Source organism: Cebus imitator, unplaced genomic scaffold (genome assembly GCF_001604975.1).
Source record: "Cebus imitator isolate Cc_AM_T3 unplaced genomic scaffold, Cebus_imitator-1.0 Scaffold93, whole genome shotgun sequence".
In the NCBI taxonomy this organism is placed as follows: domain Eukaryota; kingdom Metazoa; phylum Chordata; class Mammalia; order Primates; family Cebidae; genus Cebus; species Cebus imitator.
Genome location: NW_016107408.1, coordinates 4,757,187 through 4,776,042, shown reverse-complemented (window position 1 = coordinate 4,776,042; position 18,856 = coordinate 4,757,187). Strand labels below are relative to the sequence as shown.

General features: G+C 51.1%; 2 protein-coding genes across 4 annotated transcripts; one reads left to right on the top strand and one right to left on the bottom strand.

Annotated features, from left to right (window-relative positions):
- The first annotated feature begins 3,242 nt into the window (after nucleotides 1-3,242).
- On the top strand, nucleotides 3,243-4,282 carry CD300E (CD300e molecule). Its single transcript, XM_017535643.2, is given in 1 exon segment — nucleotides 3,243-4,282. A coding segment is annotated over 1 exon segment (459 nt). The 5' UTR covers nucleotides 3,243-3,479; the 3' UTR covers nucleotides 3,939-4,282.
- Nucleotides 4,283-9,210: 4,928 nt separating this feature from the next.
- Nucleotides 9,211-17,786, bottom strand: LOC108309372 (CMRF35-like molecule 7). 3 transcript variants are annotated; one of them, XR_005201428.1, is made up of 5 exons: nucleotides 17,634-17,786; nucleotides 15,631-15,960; nucleotides 13,684-13,987; nucleotides 11,130-11,335; nucleotides 9,211-11,029 (listed from the first exon to the last, which is right to left on the bottom strand). XR_005201428.1 is itself a non-coding variant. In XM_017535642.2 (4 exons), the coding sequence occupies exons 1-4, from the start codon at nucleotides 17,671-17,673 to the stop codon at nucleotides 11,215-11,217; spliced, it is 795 nt and encodes a 264-aa protein (XP_017391131.1). In that variant the 5' UTR covers nucleotides 17,674-17,786; the 3' UTR covers nucleotides 9,211-11,214. The 3 variants fall into 3 exon arrangements, 2 of the variants coding, with proteins under 2 accessions (XP_017391131.1, XP_037596929.1); XM_017535642.2 differs by having other exon boundaries at nucleotides 9,211-11,335; XM_037741001.1 differs by lacking the exons at nucleotides 9,211-11,029; nucleotides 11,130-11,335 and adding an exon at nucleotides 11,455-12,456.
- Nucleotides 17,787-18,856: the final 1,070 nt, after the last annotated feature.

Below are 18,856 nucleotides of genomic sequence, written 5' to 3'. Positions count from 1 at the left end.
GCCACCACACCTGGCTAATTTTTGTATTTTCAGTAGAGATGGGGTTTCACCATGTTTGCCAGGCCGGTCTCACCTCAAGTGTTCCACCTGCCTTGGCCTTTATCTTTTTCTTTAAGCTCACCTCTCCAGGCTCTGGCTCTGCAAGTTACCTTGCTTCACCTCCATTTTGGAGGTGGCTTTGCTTACTGAGCTTTAGCTAGTACCCTTATCCACACTCCTGTCCTACCTCTGAAATGTAAGTCTTTAAAAGTGACTTCCACATTTTAAGAGGCATCTTTTGTCTTTCAGAAGATAAATTAGAATTGGTTTCATTTCAATGAGAAGGTTGCCTACTGGAGAGAAATAGCCATCATGAATGCAGAAGGCTCTTATTTTTCTAGGGTGACCTTTCAGATTGGTTTGGGGTTCCCCGTAGCACCTTTAGGCTTTTCAGAATGAGATTCTGCCTCTGCAAAGGACTGATGTTTGCTTGGCTTAGAATGGCTTGAAAAGTCATAGAGTTTGTGAACCAGAAAGATCCCTAAACCTGGAGGTTTACCCAGTAGAGACCTGGGGAAGGAAACAGCTCAGCCCAGAGGGAGCTAAAAGTAAGTGGCTCTGCACCCTGGAAGGAACAAAATAATCTAGTGGTTTTCTCCCTCAGCTGTGCTCTCCGTGTATGTGTGTGTGTGTGTGCACGCGTGTGTGTGTGTATGCGGGCGCGTGCGCGCGCGTGTGTGTGTGTGTGTGAGAGAGAGAGAGAGAGAGAGAGAGAGAGAGAGAGAGAGAGGAACAGCAAACCATTTGCTCCCTAGCGGGGCTGAAGAAGCCCAGCTTGTAATCAGGAGAGTGGAGGACAGATTCCAGAGGAGAAAGCTTCTTTCTGGAGGCCAGGGCAGAAGGCCAGACCTGCCCTTATGTAACTGAAGAATTAAAGATTCTCTTGAGTCTGACTTCCTGTCTGCTGCTGGCATCTTCTTGATTGGAGTGGCAGGAATTCTAGGACACATTCAGCTCTGAAGGGTCTGGCTCTGATCCTGGCAGAAGAACTCCAAGCTCTCCAGGAAGAATTCCTTTAGGAAGCAGCACAGGCAGGGTTTGCCTCCACAGCCAGGCTCTTGGCTGTGACCAGACCTTTGTACCCTGTAAAGTTCCCACGGAGGGAAATGCAGTCCTGAACTCTGTCCAGAACTGGGAGGAGGTGCTGCTGGGATATGCCATCTCTAGGAGGGGGCTGGAGGAGGGTGGAAGGGAGGAGGAAGGGAGGAGGTGAGAACCGGCTCTCCAGTCTCAGGAGGGTTGTGCAGCTGCCGGGCAACAGGTTCTTGGGGGAGAAACTAGGTGTGGAGCAGGGATTTGGGAATGGGAAGATTCCCAAGGGTACAGTGCCCAGGGTGAGGAAGGTTCTCATAAGAATTATGGCAATTAGAGAATTAGAGAAATGGGGAGCCCTCAGAAGGTGCGGGGTCAGGAGCCACTTGACTGTGGTCAAGGGGACGCAGAGCAGGAGAACACAGATGTGGAGCAGGGGTTGGGGTAGGGCTGGGAAGGGGTCAGGGTGGGGGTGACAGGTGCTGTTGAGTGTGGAAGGGGCCAGGAGAGTGGGAAGAGATAGTAACAGTGAGGTTGTCTCTAGCCAAGCATGGGTGGCGCAGTGAGAAAGGCGTGCGTGGTGGCAGCTCACACATCTGCCAAGGCCTATAACAGCTGGGGACAGAGTGGGGAGGAAAGCCAGCTGGGGACAGAGTGGGGAGGAAAGGCAGATGGTGGGAGGACAGGAGGGAAATGAATGAAAGCCTGAAGTCAGGGACTCCTCCAACCTCTCTATCACTTCAGATCTAGATGTAATTAGCTCAGGAGCCCAGAGAGTCATAGGACCCGCAGATGCCCAGGGCTCTGTCACTATTTCTGCTCATTCCAAAGGCTTAAGCTTCGATAGCCCTTGGGCATGTTCATCCTCTTATTGCTAACTCAGGTTACTCTGGGGGATGCTAAGCTCAGCCTCATCACTGTTCTCTTTCTCTCCCTCTCTCTCTCATACCCACAAACCCACACCCATGTGCATGTACACATACACTCAAGCAAAGCATCTTGTAAGTTTTTCAACACTTGCTCAAGATTGGGGGGCTCTGCTGAGCACCACATCCCATAACTTCTGCCTACCTACAGCCTTTCTTCTATATCAAATTTTCACACTTTGCCTCCCAGATTCTAAACCCCACTGTGCCCCCAGGACCCAAATCACCTCACTCAGTTACAGAAAGCAGCCTCCCTCTTTCCTCAGAATGCATGGTGACCTCTGACACCCAAGACCTGTGGACTATTAGGGAGGGGGTCATCTTGTGTCCCAAATCCATGTAAAGAAGCTTATCAGGGCTTCCTTTGGACACAGACCCTCTTCCCAGTGCCATGTTGATTCTTCCTGGAGGGTGGTTAAGATCAGAGCCGGAGATTTATTTTTCCTCCCACAAGAACACTCTGAGAGTGGAGGAAACCATAAGTTGTACTTTTGTTGTTGTTGTTGTTTTTTTGAGACAAAGTCTCACTCTTGTTGCCCAGGCTGGAGTGCAATGGTGTGATCTCGGCTCACTGCAACCTCTGCCTCCCGGGATGGTGATTCTCCCGCTTCAGCCTCCCAAGTAGCTGAGATTAGAGGCACCTGCCACTATGCCCAGCTAATTTTTGTATTTTAGTAGAGAAGGGGTTTCACCATGTTAGCCAGGCTGGTCTCAAACTCCTGAACTCAAGTGATCCGCCTCTGCCTCAGCCTCCCAGAGTGCTTGGATTACAGGTGTGAGCCACTGCGCCCAGCCCACAAGTTGTACTTTTTTTTTTTTCTTTTTTGAGACGGAGTTTCGCTCTTGTTACCCAGGCTGGAGTGCAATGGCGTGATCTCCGCTCACCGCAACCTCCGCCTCCCGGGTTCAGGCAATTCTCCTGCCCCAGCCTCCTGAGTCGCTGGGATTACAGGCACGCGCCACCATGCCCAGCTAATTTTTTGTATTTTTAGTAGAGACGGGGTTTCACCATGTTGACCAGGATGGTCTCGATCTCTTGACCTCGTGATCCACCCGCCTTGGCCTCCCACAGTGCTGGGATTACAGGCTTGAGCCACCGCGCCCGGCCACAAGTTGTACTTTTAAAGAATAGGTCTGAGTTGCAGAAGACTCCAGAATACACGGGTCTCACTCCAAAGGGAAGTGATCTTGTACCTGATCAAATCTCATGCCTGGAGGAGGCTGCAGGGCCCAGAATGAGGTGGGATGACAAGCTCCTCTCTGCTCCTGCCCCCAGCTTTGGTTTCCAAGTGCTGGGGTCCTTATGCTGTGACTTGGTGTTTCTGCTCTCACAGGGGACAGGCTTCTGCTCCTACAGGGACTATTTGGCTTATATCCTAAGTTCAGGTATTCCTCCAGGTCCCCATTTCAGGAAACACCCAAGTCTCCCTGGCAACCTTCCCCTCCAGCTTCAAACAGAAGGCTGCTGATGGGGACATTGGGATGGAGACCTGGGACTTGAACTTGTGTTTTCCAGGCTGTTTGTCTCTGACGGGCCCCAGCTCTGCAAGCGGCACGGAGGGGGGCTCTCTGAGTGTGTGGTGTCGGTATGAGAGCACGTACAAGGAACATAAAAAATACTGGTGCTGAGGAGAGTATGACACGTCATGTGAGAGCATCGTGGAGACCAAGGGAGGAGAGAACGTGCAGAGGAATGGCCACGTGTCCATTAGAGACCGCCCGAAGGCTCTCGGCTTCACTGTGACCATGCAGAGCCTCAGTGAAGATGATGCTGGGTCTTAATGGTGCAAAATTCAGACAGTGTGGATCCTGGATTCATGGTCACACGATCCCTCGACCCCAGTTAGGGTGTATGTTTCCCCAGGTAAGAGCGCCCCTTGTTCCGGCAGCAGGGCTTTGGGGTATGACTGGACCGGAGAACGAGGGTGGACAGCACACTGAAGTGTGTCTGCGAGTCTCTTGTCGTCAGTCTCAGTGGTGTTGGGATGTGCCTATGGCATGTGCAGGGAGAGAGGTGGCTGATCCTTCAGCCTTGGTTGGGCTGGGGGCTGCCAAGCTCAGGCTCTGTCACTCCCATAGGGCCCGGGCTTCACTCCATTACCCAGCACAGAGGAGGCCCCTTCATGCTGAGCCAGAGCTGTTTCCACCATGCCCTTTGGGAAGCCTGTTCCAAAGAAGACACACTCCCGTACATGTGCAGCCTCCTCACAGAGCATCCCCCTACCGTGTTGTCTTGCTTGGGAAGACCTTCTTTTACTTATTTATTTAGAGACAGAGTTTTGCGCTTGTTGCCCAGGCTGGTGTGCAATGGTGTGATCTCAGCTCACCCCAACCTCTACCTCCTGGGTTCAAGCGATTCTTCTGCCTCAGCCTCCTGAGTAGCTGGGATTACAGGCATGCACCACCACACCTGGCTCATTTTGTATTTTTAGTAGAGATAGAGTATCTCCATGTTGGTCAGGCTGGTCTCAAATTCCCAACTTCAGGTGATTTGCCCTCTTCAGCCTCCCAGAGTGCTGGGATTACAAGCGTGAGCCACCGAGGCCGGCAGGAAGACTTTCTTGTTTAGCAGCTTCTTGAGTGGAAGCTACTTTTTCTCTTACTCCCCGTGTGCTAGAGGGCCACGGAACTGTGTCTCGATGCTTCCTGCTCCTGTCACCACTTCCACCTGATGACTTTCCACCTGCTTCCCTTACATGCTGTGCCAGATGACCACACCCAGCCTCTACCTGTGCTCAACAAGTCTGTCCATCAGCTTCCAGGCTGCTCCCCCTCATTCAGCGGGACCTGCCAGCATCTCCACTCCAACCTTTGCCATTCTCTTGGCAGGTTTTAATGAATACCTTGGCAGTCTTGCCTTGGGTTCCTTGACATTCTCAACCTCAGTGTCCTTTATTTTCTACTCTCTTCAGAATCGCACCCCATGGAAATGTCTCAGAGCTTGTCATCACCCAACCTGTCGCTACCCAGTCGTAGACTCAGATCTTCTATTTTCTGACAACTTTTCATCGATCAGCTCTCGCCCATCCTCATGCCACTGTCCCTATTCTCAGCCTCACAGTGACCTTCAATCCTCCGTTCCTTCCCTCCATTCCCCCAATTAATTGCTCCCATCACTACTATTCTGACCTTGCTTCCTTCCTAGGCCACTTTGAACCCCAAGCAATAGCTCACATTTTCTTTTTTCTCTTTATTTGAGACATGGTCTTATTCGGTTGCCCAGGCTGGAGTGCAGTAGAGTGATCTTGGCTCACTGCAACCTCTGCCTGCTGGGCTCAAGCGATCCTCCCACCTCAGCCTCCTGAGTAGCTGGGATTACAGGCATGCACTATCACACCTGGCTAATTTTGTATTTTTTAGTAGGGACAGGGTCTTGCCATGTTGCCGAGACAGGCCTCAAAGTCCTGGGCTCAAGCAATCCTCCTGCCTTGGCCTCCCAAAGTGCTGGGACTATAGGTGTGAGATACCAAGCTCAGCCAGACATTTTCTTCTCTTGCCAGCACCCATAACTTCCATATTTCATTTCCTTATCTGCTTGACAAAACCCTCATCCCTGGATCAATTCTAATTTTTTTTTGTTTTGAGATGGAGTTTCACTCTTGTTGCCCAGGCTGGAGTGCGATGGCATAATCTCAGCTCACCACAACCTCTGCCTCCCAGGTTCAAGCAATTCTCCTGCCTCAGCCTCCCGAGTAGCTGGGATTATAGGCATGTGCCACCATCCCTGGCTAATTTTGTATTCTTAGTAGAGATGAGGTTTCTCCATGTTGGTCAGGCTGGTCTTGAACTCTCGACCACAGGTGATCCACCTGCCTTGGCCTCCCAAAATGCTGGGATTACAGGTGTGAGCCATCATGCCCAGCCAATCCTAAAATTAAGGTCACTAATTATCCCAGTTTGCCCAGGACTAAGGGGTTCCCTGAATGTGGAATTTTCAGTGCTAAGGTTAGAAAAGTCCTAGGACAAGTTGGTCACCCTGTCTAAAATCCACCTTCTCTAGCACTGCTGGGAAAGAAAAGTGAGAAAATGGTGCCTGTGGCTGCCAGTAGAAGCTCAGAGTTTCCAGTATTACTCTCCTGTATGTCTGTCTTTCATGCAATTTAAACTCATTCTTCCCCCTTCCCTTTCGGGTTGACAGGATTCTCCATCCTGTCCAAGGGCGGTCCTCCTGGGGCTGGCTCCTTGTCCTGTGGTTCTCTGCCTCCCCATCCCCCTTGAACCAAATTCCCCTGCCCCCTGCCCCTTAGCTACCCACACCATCTCTTGTCCTCAGACTCAGACTCTAACACCACGCCCACGTCTCTCACTTCCCAAAAGCATCCTGCGGTCTGGCATTCGCCTATGCTAGGTGCCACTCACGTTTCCCTTCTTCCTGCTGGCCTGGGGATGGATCAGGCTTCTCCCCCTGCTCCCATTGCACCTGCTAGGGCTCCTTACCAGGGTCATTTCTAGTTGAAGTCAGTCCATCTGTTTATGTGCCTCTGCCCCTCCCCAGGGTGGGGCTTGCGTCATGTCCATAAATGAATCTCCAGCAGCAGAGGTCGAAGGCTGCTTGTCAGATCACACTGAGCCTGTGTGGGCACCCGGTGAAGGGCTGAGCCTCCATGACAACTGCTTTAGTGGTGCACCTGACCTGAGACCTGAGATTATGAGCTGGGGGTCCAGTGGCAATGAGGGTGTAGACCATGTCAATGGTCTGGTCACCTGAAGTCCCTAGGAGGAGATGAGTGATAACTTATCCCTTCCCTAGGGGTGGCCTACAGTGGCCTTTAAGAGTGTCCACGTGAACAATGAGAACACATGGACACAGGGAGGGGAGCATCACACACTGAGGTCTGTCAGGGGGGATTAGGGGAGGGACAGTGGGGAGCAGGGAGTTGGGAAAGGATAACATGGGGAGAAATGCCAGATATAAGTGATGGGGATGGAGGCAGCAAACCACATTGCCATGTAGGTACCTATGCAACAATCCTGCATGTTCTTTACGTGTACCCCAGAACCTAAAATGCAATAAAAAAGTACATATATATAAAACAAAACAAAACAAAAGAAGAGTGTCCATGTGAAGGGTGCTCGGAGCCCCCTCTTATGGTCTCTTTGAGGCTTCCTGGGCCATAGGCTGAGCCATCTTCCTTTAGGCTTCTCCTTCCCCTCCTCCTCCTGGGACTCCACATGAGGCTACCGTGGGATGGATTTGAGCAGATTAAGGTGGGATTGCAGTTGTGTTTTAGGAGGACTTACCTTAGCAGATGTGTAGCAAAATCTGAAAGGAAGAGTCTGGGAGTCCTGAGTCTTAAGCCTGGAAAACCAGGGGAATGGGGCATCCCTAACAGAAGTAGGAAAGTCAGGAGCCAGCTTGGGTGATGCACAGCTTAGTTTTCTGTGTGTTTGGAATTGTCAGGCATAGAGGTCTAGCAGATAGCTAGAGATCTGGGTTAGCAGAGTGTTGAGGGCTGGAGAGAAACCTGTGTAGAGAGATTAACGGGACCTCAGGAAGAAGTGAAAGCACGGAGGGAAGAGTTCAGGACCAAGGACAGAGCCATCCGGGTATCTGCATTTAAAGACAAAGGGTAAGAGGAAGAGACATTGAACAAGGTGCTGGAGCAGAAACAAACAAATGGGAGTTGAGAAGTCAAGGGCCATGAATGTTTCAAGGAGGAGAGCAGAGCTAGAGAGGTGAATGAGGGCCAGGGTTAACAGGAGGCTATTGAACTTTTCGTCACTAATCAAGTTCTGAAGGGCAGATCAACAGAGCAATGTGAGCAGAAGCCAGAAGGGAAGAGTTAGGAAAGGGTAGACAGCAGGTGCAGGAGAAAGAAACAGTGGCTTCTCTATGCTTTGAATTTTTCATTCTCCTTACTCCCTTTTTTCATCTATTCTTTCTTTCCTTTTTCCATTTATTTACTCATTCATTTAATAAACTTTTATTGTTCGTCCATGGTGCATTGTTCTGGGCAATACAGATAAGGACTTAAACTCTGCAGAGTTCCTACTCCTTTAGAAAGGAAGATTAAGATGTAGACTAACAATAGCAATGCAGTGTGTTAGAATCTGTGTCAGGGGTCTGCACGGTGCTCTGTGGGGGCACAGAAGTGAGACACTCCTATGAGGCCAAGTGGAGAAGGAAAATTGAGGGCTTAATTTATAAAAATAAGGCAGAAGACTGGGGGATGATTGTCCCAGGCAATGGTAGGAAAGGGTCATAAAGCATGCTGGATACCAGGACCTTCAGGAGCCACACTACCATGTGTGCAGAGTGCACGTGGGAGAGGATTGAGGTATGGGGCTGGAGCCTAATTATGAATGGGCTTCAAGGTAGACTAATGAGTTTTAATTGTGTCTAGGAGACCACAGGGAGCCCCTGGAGGTTTAAATTTTTTGAAACTTTTATTTTGAAATAATTATAGGCTTAACACTGCAAATATAATACACAGAGTCCTGTGAATCCTTCATCCAGTGCCCTTCAGTGGTGACATATTACATAACTGTAGGACAATACCAAAACCAGGAAACTGGCGTTGTTACAGTCTAGTTACAATGGTTATCTACACTGCAGACTTTATTCCATTTTCACTATTTTTAACATACATTGGATTATGGATGTGTTTGTGTAGAGCTCCATGCAGTTTAAGAGATCTGTGTAACTACCATCCCAGCCAAAACACAGAACCATTCCATCATCACAAAGATCTCCCTCATGCCGTCCCTTGTATTTGCACCCCTATCCCATTCCTGCCCCCTGGAAACCACTAATCTGCTCTCCAACTCTACAGTGCTGTCCTTTTGAGGACAAATGAAATTATGCAGAATGTAATATTTTGAGATTGGCTCTTTTATTCACTGAGCCTTGAGATCCATACAAGTTGTTGTGCTTATCACAATCAATAGTTGATTCCTTCCTATTTCTCAGTAGGATTCCGTTGCACAAGTTTACAATAATTTACTTAACCTTTCACCCATTGAACACAAACAAGACATGTCTGTGCAAGTAATGGCTGCTGGACTGTGACCTCTGAGGAAAGGGTAGGTGTTTCAGAGCCTCACTGTCATGCCTGGGACCATATGGTGGCCTCAGCAGGCTTGGGAACTGACCTTCTAAAGTGCACAGAGGGGCCTGCAGGGACGCTGTGTGGGCCAGCTCCAGGCTGCCATTCAGGGGCAGAACCAACTCTGCTCTTTGGCCCTGTGACTGGGGACCAGGTGGCTTCACCCCTTCAGGTCCTGCTATTCTTATATGTGACAAGAAGGCACTAAATTACAATTCTTCCACATGGCAGTTTAAAAACATGGCTGCAAATTTCTTGGCACTCCTTCCATTAAGAGTTGGGGCTTATGTCTCCTTCCCTTGGGTCTGGGTGGTTTGTGACCGTTTCAACCAGTGGGCTAGAACAGTGTTTCTCAACCTTTTTTCATTGTTATCTTAGGATAACAATGCATATCCCAGAAAATATCCCTAAAAAAAAATCCCTAAAAAGGAATATTCCTAAAAATATCTCCTATGAAATTTTAATACCAAAGATGTATTATACATCCATCCATTTATCTATCTATCTATCTATCTATCTATCTATCTATCTATCTATCTATCTCTGTGTTTTGTACCTAAAAAGAGCAAAAATACTTTTTCACCCTGCAAGAACCAATATTCGCCCCCACGGGGAGTGCATGTGAGAGGGCCTCTGTGTGACTTCCAAGGCTAAGTCAGAAGAAACCCTGCAGCTCCCTCCTCAGTCTCTTGAAACACTTGCCCTCTGGAAGGTCTGTGAATACTCCCTCTTGGAACCCAGCTGTCACAGGGAGGCCACATGTAGGGTCTCTGGGCAACATTCCAGCAGAGCTGTCTTGGATCACCCAGCCCATACTCCAGACTTGTGGGTGAAGAAGCCTCCAGATGACAACAGCAACCAGCCTGTGTGGCCAGGGTTCACACATCACAACACCAGTTGTTCTCCCATGCTTAGCAGCACGCAGGCTGCTGGAGCCTGAGGCCTTGCCCTTTCTTGACACGTGAACCATATGGACATAGGCACTCAAGATGTGGCAAGTGGTGAGTGTTACTGAAGACACACTTTCTGTGTGTCAGCAGTCCTTCACGGCTCTGCCCTCAGCAGCTCTGCCCTCCACGCTCTGCCCTCCATGCTCTGCCCTCCACACTCCATCCTCCATGCTCCGACCTCCATGCTCTGCCCCCAACGGCTCCTCATGCTACTCTTGGCAAATCTTCAACCTCATTCAAAGAAAAGTTATAGAGCAAACCAGCACTGTTCACAGCTGATGAGATCAATGAGAAGAAATGAACACCAGCAAGTGGCAGTTGAAGAACCCATCTCAGGAGAGGAAGTGCTCAAGGCAATAGAGGAATAGTTCAGACAGAAAATTCTCCTCCATCGCAGAGAAACTACAGACAACAAGGTCTCTCCAAAAAAGGAGCTAAGAAAAGAAATATAGTAATTCAAAAAAATGATTCAAAGTAAAATAGGGAGGAAAAAATGAGCAGACAGAGCTCCGGAAGAACGTAAGTGGAAGAGAATAATAATCATAACAACTTTATTGAGAGGAAACATACATACCTTTGAAAATGAGAAAGAGATGTGTTGTTATTTAATTACAAGTGAATTGGGGGGAGTGAAACATGAGGGCGGAGCATCCTGCATTTGCTATTCACAGCTCGAGAGGTGGAAAGGGCCAAGGTTGGGTTGAATCAGGAGTGGGCGATGGTGGTCATGCTGGCTCTGAGCTGGGTGGGGGGCGGAGAGTGTCACAGGCACAAAGAGGACAGAGTTGAGCCCCTCTTGGGATACAAAGGCCGGACAGGCCCTGGGGCCTCTGCAGCTGAATGATAGTCCATTTTCTCTGACAGGGTCATCCCAGGGCAACAAGGAAAGGAGGCCTGAGGGAGGATCCATGCAGGTGAGATGCAGGTACCTCCAAGGAATCAGCATGCAAGGGAGATGTCCTTTCTTTTATCTGCTCCTCAGGCAGAGGTGGCAGAAGGCAGAGAAGCCCCGTCAGCGTCCCTGTGCTGAGCAGAGCTGGCAGAGAGTGGGATTACATTCCTGAGGCCAGGATGAGGGATGCTCCCTCTCTGCAGGGACTCTCGTCTCCTGGGGAATTGCAATTACTGCTCATTACCTGATGGGAGGCCAGGAGGCTCTGCTGTCCCCTCCCAGGGTGTCGGTGGTGTGGGAGATGTGGTTCCTTGGCTCAGATGGTGACTTTATTTCCCGCTGGAGGCCCCCTTAGCACTGCTTACTCGCAGCACAGTGCAGAGCAGGCCCACGAGCAGCAGCCCCTTCAGGGAGGTTGGGAGCAGGAAGTGGATGTTGCAGAGCAGGATCCTAGACAAAGAGGTCAAGATGCCAAGAGTGAGCCGCCTCTCCCCCGAGCCAACACCTGCGGCCAACTGTAAACCTAACCCTAACCCTAACCCTAACCCTAACCCTAACCCTAACCCTAACGCTAACCCTGGTCAGCTGCCTGGTCCACAGCCAGAGAAGCCCTGTGCAAGGGGCAAGGTCATGCCACCCAGAGGCTGAGCCTCCAGTAGCCTCCCCACAGGCTGAGTCTGGGGCCCTGCCCCTTCGCTGTCCTTGGCTGTGACTGCCCTGCCTTTAAATTTATTGATTTATTTGCAGAGATGGAGTCTCACTATATCCCCCAGGTTGGTCTTGAACTCCTGAGCTCAAGCCATCCTCCCGCTTCAGCCTCCCAAAGTGCTGAGTTGACAGGTGTGAGCCGCTGTGCCCGGCCAGGCCTGCCTTTGGCTGATCTCTCCCATAGTCCCTGCCACTCACCTGTGTCCGCCAAGCCCGAGGGTCTGCTGTGTCCTGTCTTCCTGCTTCTGCTCCTCTCTCTGCCTGGTATCTCCCTTTGTCACTTCTGCCCATCTTTCAAGCTCAAATCTAATTATTATTACCTCTTTGAAGCAGAGGAAGATTCCCCCACTTCTGTCAACCTGGCTGTTCATCTACTTGGTTCTCCTGGGAGGGGTCTCTCCCTGCTCGGACCCACTTTATGACAGCAGACCTGAGGCCTGCTGCTTCCTATCACCCACATGTTTCATACTTGGTCTAGATAAACTAGTGGCTTCTGGGGAGTCCCCATCAGTGTGTTAGAGTCTGATCCCCCAATCCTATTCCTCATCCCCTTCCCCACACCCAGTGCCAGGGCCCCTCCCCAAAGGCCACCCTTGTTCTCTCCCTGAAACTGGCCTCCAGCCCAGGGCATGGAAGCAGTGATGAGTCATGTGGATTTCACTCAGGGTTTTCTTGAGCGAGAGCAAGCCTGCCATATTGCACATCCTAAAAATATCCTTTAAACCACTGTGCTCTTCTTGCAAGTTCCTCTCCCTGTGGAGCTGCCTCATCCTTGGTCTCTCCCCGCCGAGTTTCCCCTTGTGCCTCTCCAGTTTCGCTAGAAGTCCTGGCACTGCCATTCTCCATTCAGCAGAACAGCCGCTCTGTAAACAGTGGAGCGAGACCGCAGCCAGGTCAGGAAGCATCCCTAGTGCCTCGCCTCTTCCAGACTCCTAGGGAACATGCGCCCGGTTCTGGCAGGGAATGAGACCCTTTGAGAGGAAGGGAGTTGGGCTGGAGAAGGGAAGTAAGCCGGTGGAACAGGGAAGGCAGGATCCAGGGAGAGAATGGGCCTTGACCCTGGACTTGGAGGGACCCTGAAGGACCAGACTGTGAGCGGGTTCAACAGGGGCAGCTGTGTTTGTGCTGTGATGAGAGATCCTATTGATCCCTCGAAGGGAGGTGGGCTTTGGGTTGATGTCCACACCCCTCCCAGCATGCTGGGAATGTGAAAGAGAAGCAGGGGGCCCACCTTTCTGCTCTCCCGCCCAGCCCTTCCCTAGCCTTGGCTGGAGAGTTGGAGCGATGGGTGTGGCCCTGCCTATGACTGTGGTAGGCAGAATGGTAAAGCCCACCAACGACGTCCTAACCCCAGAGCCTGTGAATATGTTCCACTCCATGCAAGGGGAAGTTAAGGCAGTGGGTGGATTTGAGACCGCTTGTCAGCTGATGCAGGCTGGATTATCCTGAATCATCTGGCTGAGCCCAGTGGAATCATTAGAGTCCTTATCAATGAAAGAGGGAGGCAGGAGAGTCAGTGGAGCGATGCACTGTGGGAGACTCACTGACCTTTGCTGCCTTTGGGTAGGAAGGGACCATAAGCCAAGGAATGCAGGTGGTCTCTAGAAGCTGGGAAAGGCAAAGAAGCAGGTCCTCCCCTGAAGCCTCTAGAAGGAACCAGCCCTGTTAACACCTTGATTTTAGCCCAGTGAGACCCATTTCAGACTTTTGGGCTCCACAGCTGTATAAGCATGAGATTGTGCTGTTTTGAGCCACCAACGTTGTAACGATCAAACAGCAGCCACAGGAAAGCCACAGAGACAGCCACCCTTCCAGAACGCCCAAGGGTTCACCTTGCTTTTGCTTCCTGGGGCTTGAGGGGCTCAGCGGAGCCTGGAGCCCAGAGCCCACTCTCCAGAGCTCAGCCTGTTGCAGCTCCTCGGGGACAATCTCCCACAGTGCTCAGGTGTAGACAGGGTGGGGAAGGCCCGCTACAGACGTCACTGTTTCTCCCCTGACCAGGGCCACATGAGGGTCCCTGGAGGGAGCCCCTGAAGGAGAGGTCATGGGGTAGCCTAGGGAAAGGTCTGTGGGAGCCCAGCTCTGCTCACCTGGCGAGGGGGCTGGTAAGAGCCGTGGGCTTGCTGCTGTTGGTGTTCTGGCTGAGAGAAACTCCGGAGGCCATAACTATTGGGTTGGTGGTTCTCTTACGTTCTGCTGTGTCTCTTGTCCCAGGTGAAGCTGTGTCTGCTGTCCCAGGCACAGCTGTTTCCGCTTTCCTAGGTACAGCTGTGTCCATTGTCCCAGGTGCAGCTGTGTTCCTTTTCCCAGGCACAGTTGTTTCTGCTTTCCTAGGTAGAGCTGTGTCTGTTGTCCCAGGTGATGCTGTGTCTGCTGTCCCAGGTACAGTTGTGACTATGGTCATAGGTTTTGGACACATAGAGCAAAGGATAGTTCTGACGGTGGCCCAGGTAGCTTTCCTGTGGCCCACGCCATCCCCTACTCCTCCAAGTATTGTGAAATATTTAGTCTTAGCACTACAGGTCAGCTACACTTGTTTCATTTTGTATCTTTTTGCAATCTTATCGAAAATGTAACATTATTTCATTTACAAAGAAACACCACTGCACCACCTGTGAAGGATTTGTGGTGAGAAGCTGTGTAGGCAATTTACAGATCTTTAACTTAGTGACAGAGTCCTGCATGGCACAGCAGAGCATTGAGAACCACACTCTGCTTCCTTGAAGTCCTACATCAGAGCCAGCCAGCTCTTCTCTGAGTCTGAGCCGGGGTTCAAGCAGGCTCTTTGCTGCCTGCTGGTGTAGTGAAGAAGTGACCCTCACAGCCGGCTGCCTCTCCCTGGACCCTGCCTGGGGACTCAGGGCTCCTCTCCCCTGCAGCTGGGCTGAGTGTCTACTTCTGGCTGAGTTTTTCCTGCCTCCCAAAAGCTTCCTTATTTCACTAGGCTTGGAGGGTTGCAGCCTTTAACTCTCCCCCAGCTCCTCCTTTCCTTCCACCCATCCACACCCCCTCCTGCCTTTGTTCTCTTTTAAAGTCAATTTCTGAAACATTCTAAAACCAGCAGACTTCCCCACTGCATGCGCACATAGGCACACCACATTTGCATACAAGAAGCTGAAAAGGGCTTTTCCCTGCTTGGTAAATGGACCCACAAATAACAGATACATGATTGAGTGGGCATCTGTGCATGTGTATGGGGAGCTGAGAGTTTCCTTGGGGCCCATGGTGGAGATGACACTGATGGCTGTGGGGGTCGGGCTATGGGATGAGGGTGACAGCCTCTCTTTCTGAGAGCCCCCAGTTCTGAGTTCTGAGTCCCCTTAGAGGCTCAGGGCAGCCAGGGGAGACCCGTGGGAGGGCTCTGCACTGTGCCAGGTTCTGTGTTTCTCTCTTTCAGGAATGAGTCAGTCTCCCGTGCCCTCCTTTGCCCATATGTCACCAGAGGAGGGAGAGGAAGAGAGGGGGGTGGCACAGGGAGAGGGTCACCAATAGGCTCTTGGTCACTACATGCTTGTCTTGGAGCTTAGACCTCTGGGATTGTGACTTTCTTGCATTCCCCTCCCTGTACACCTGACAAGTGCCCCTGTCAGGTTGGGGCTGCCCTGAGGGGGCACGGTTGCCCCAAGTGACTTGCAGAAGAGAACCTGCCTTCTGTCTCACCCTGAACTGAGCCTGCCCAAGCCAGGCCAGTTCTACTTGGCTCCCTCTGGTAACAGCAGATAGAGATGTGCAGAGATGCTGGGGCTTCCTCTGTCTTCCAGTATTTCCAGAACCTTGGTGTAACCCCCACCAACACACACGCAAACATGCACACACAGACACACATGGCCCATTTGTACACATGCGTCTATGCACAGCACACACACAGACACAGGCAAGCCTAGGCACCCCCACGCACAGGCACACCCACACACACAGGCACACCCAAGCACACCCAAGCACACGCCCGTGGGTAGTCCCAGAGCAATGTCAAGACTGCATCACTGAATCCTCTTGGGTCAGCACCAGAGCTTGGTACAGGAGGGAGCTGCTCCTACCTGGGTAAACGGTCACTTCAACTTGGACCCCAAGGTCAGTGCCCGTCCTCTCGATGCCACACCAGTAGGTGTCAGTGTCCGACCTCCAGAGTATCTTCATGGTTATGGTGAACACACGGTTTTTCTGATCGTCCCTGATGGACACTCGGCCTCTCTCCACTGTGTGCTCTGATCCCGTAGTTATAACGAGGATTTCGCAGGACTTCCAGCCACTTCCATGGCACCACCACTTGCTGTAGGTTTCCCAGCCTTGGTCATAATGACACTGCACTGTCAGTGAGTCCCATTCTGTGCCCCACACAGCGCCAGGACCATAGATGGAGAAACACCCTGGAAGGCAGAACACAATGTTCAGCTCTTTCCTCCCTGGCACTGCCCAGGACTTCCGGCACCTCACTGGGGACTGACCAGGAGCCTTTGCCCTCAGCGCCCAAATTCTCGAATTCTCACATCCATTTGTTCCTTCATTCCCGGTGGTATGTCTTTTGTTGTCACCCCTCTGACAAAGTTCTCCTGAGGGCTCCCTGCCCAGCGCAGTGGTCTGTTCACCCTTCATCCTGGCAACCACCGAACGCCCTCTCATTTTGGAAACCTTCCCTCCTTTGCCCTGAAGTAATACCCACTTCCCCAGCAATCCCTAGCTCTCACTGCAGCCACCAGTCTATTTTATTTATTTATTTACTTATTTTTTGAGAGAGAGTCTCTCTCTGTCGCCCAGGCTGGACGCCGCTGGATCTTCTGTACCCCATGCTGGAGTGCAGTGGTGACATCTCAACTCACTGCAACCTCCACCTGCTGGGTTCAAGCGATTCTTATGCCTCAGCCTTCCAAGTAGCTGGGACTATAGGTATGTGCCACCACGCCCAGCTAATTTTTGTATTAGTAGAGACAGGGTTTCACCACACTGGGAGTGCTGGTCTCGAACTCCTGACCTCAAGTGATCTGCCCACCTTGGCCTCCCAAAGTGCTGGGATTACAGGTGTGAGCCACCAATTCCGGCCAGCCATTGATTTATTTTAAAATCCTAGAGCTGAGCAGGTAGACATCCTGGCTTCCTCCAGCTCCTCTCCCCCTGGCACAGCACCCCACACCCCTAAAATCCCTCCCACGTGAGTCTGCACATGTAATAAAGTTTCATGAAACCAAACACACCTACCCCCCCACACCCAACAGTCACACACTCGTGTACACACCTGAGTGCACAGTTGTTTTCCTTTGCCTAAGGACCATGCTATTTTTATCTCCATACCTTTGCACAAGCTGCTCCCTTTGCCCAGAAAGTTTTCTCTTTCTTGCTTGATGGACTCAAACCCTTATTGGGGTTGACTTACATTCCAGAGAGCGATTGCATCCTTGCCTCATTGCCTGTCTTCCTCCCTGTAACTCTGAGCTGCTCCATTTCAGTTACAAGTCAAGACCAGCTGTGGAGGCTTCTAAACTCCCAGATGTCTGGACCACGCCAGGACTGAGTGGGTCTGAGCTGGAACCTGAGTGTCTGTGCTCCTTTAAAGTTCCTCAGGGATTCATGCATTTAAGTGTGTGTATATGTGTGTATAAGCATGTGTATGTAACTACTTATTTACCTGTCCTTTCATCCATCTGTCCACCCGTCCATCCATCTATCTGTCTCTCATCTATTATCCATCTGTCTACTTATCTCTTATCTATCATCTTTCTATCTATCATCTGTCTATCAATCATCTGTTTGTCTGTCAATCATCTATTTTTCTGTCTATCTATAATCTATTATCTATCTATCTATCTATCTATCTATCTATCAATCATCTGCCAGGGTTGGGGAGAATCAGAATCCCCAACACCTACTTAGTAACAGTCAGATAACGAAACATTCCTTCCTTTTTTCCTTCCTTTGTTCTTTCTAATGCGTAAGTGCATGGATGAGTGCATTCTCCCCAACTTGTCTCCTTCCCTCCTGCACAGACCCTCTCTGTTTCCTGCTCAGCCTTTTGGGTTCCAGTTCCTCAAGCCCCAACCCCACTTACCTGGGAGGATGAGAAGGAGCAGAGCCGGTGGGTGCCACATGCTCCTGCCCACCTGTGCTCTCTTCCTGGAGATCAGCAAATACCAGCTGCCCTCTAGCAACCTGTGAGGAGCCCAGAGGCAAACTGCTTTCTATTTGTCTAAATCATTATTTTTCAGCTTTCTCAACTGCTTCCTTTTTTTTCCTTAGTTACTTCCTAAATTCATGAATTAGGAGAAACGCAGTGTTGTCATTCGGGAGTGTGTGTGGTATGACGACATATCTGCAGTGAACTAGAGAAGCAAAGGGTCAGGCCTGGCGTGGGTTCCACCTGCAGCTGTCAGTGATTTAGGAGCCTCTGCCAGCAATGCAGGGCAGGGAGTGTGGTGAGGCTCAGAGCGTAGATGGAAGGGATTGACGGCACGCTGGCTTTGCACCTGAGGAGGACACAGAGCACAGTGCTCCCCACTCCCACCCAGCCTTGCTGGAGAAACAGCCTGTGCCCCAGGCTCTTTCCAGGTGGCCCCACCACTGGGCATCTCAAACCACTCTTCCAGCCCTGGGCTGTCGTCTCTTCTTGAGCCTGACTCGGTGCCCCTCCCTCGGGAAGCTTCCTCTGGGGTCCTGAATCACTCTGAAGTGCAGGCTTGTGGTGGGGAGCTGGGGAAGGGGAAGCTGCATTTCGTCTCTAGCCCCACTTCACTCTGGCTGCTTCCTCCCCATCTCTGCACATTTTCCCTGCGATTGGCTGTTGGCCAGCCTCACTGCACCAAAACTGCTTACTCTACTGATCTCCAAAGTGACTTTCCCAGACTCTCCCCTCTTCCTTCAGACGGTCTCCTCCCTCCTCTGTCACCTGTTCCCTCTCCCTCTCCTCTTTTTTCTTTGCTGAAGCCCCTCCTTGCTCTCACTGCCATTCCTGCCCCCACCAGTCTGCATCTCCTGGAGCCTGTCCTGATGCTCTCCTCTGGGGCCTTTCTCTCCAGGGAGTGTCCTCACCTGCACTGTAAAGTCCCCTCCATGCACAGGACTGTCAAAAGCAGTTTGCCACCTGATTTCCTGCCTCAGTGCTCGGCTCTCATTCCAGGTGCCTACTGGATGTTTCCTAGAGATATCCACCCTATTAACAGCTCAGATGTGCTCAAAATTAAATTCCTTGTCATTTTCACTCTAAAATTGGTCTGTCGGTGTGCCTGGTCCATGGGTCTGGGGCCTCCTGACTCCCTGCTCCATCCCCCCCAACCA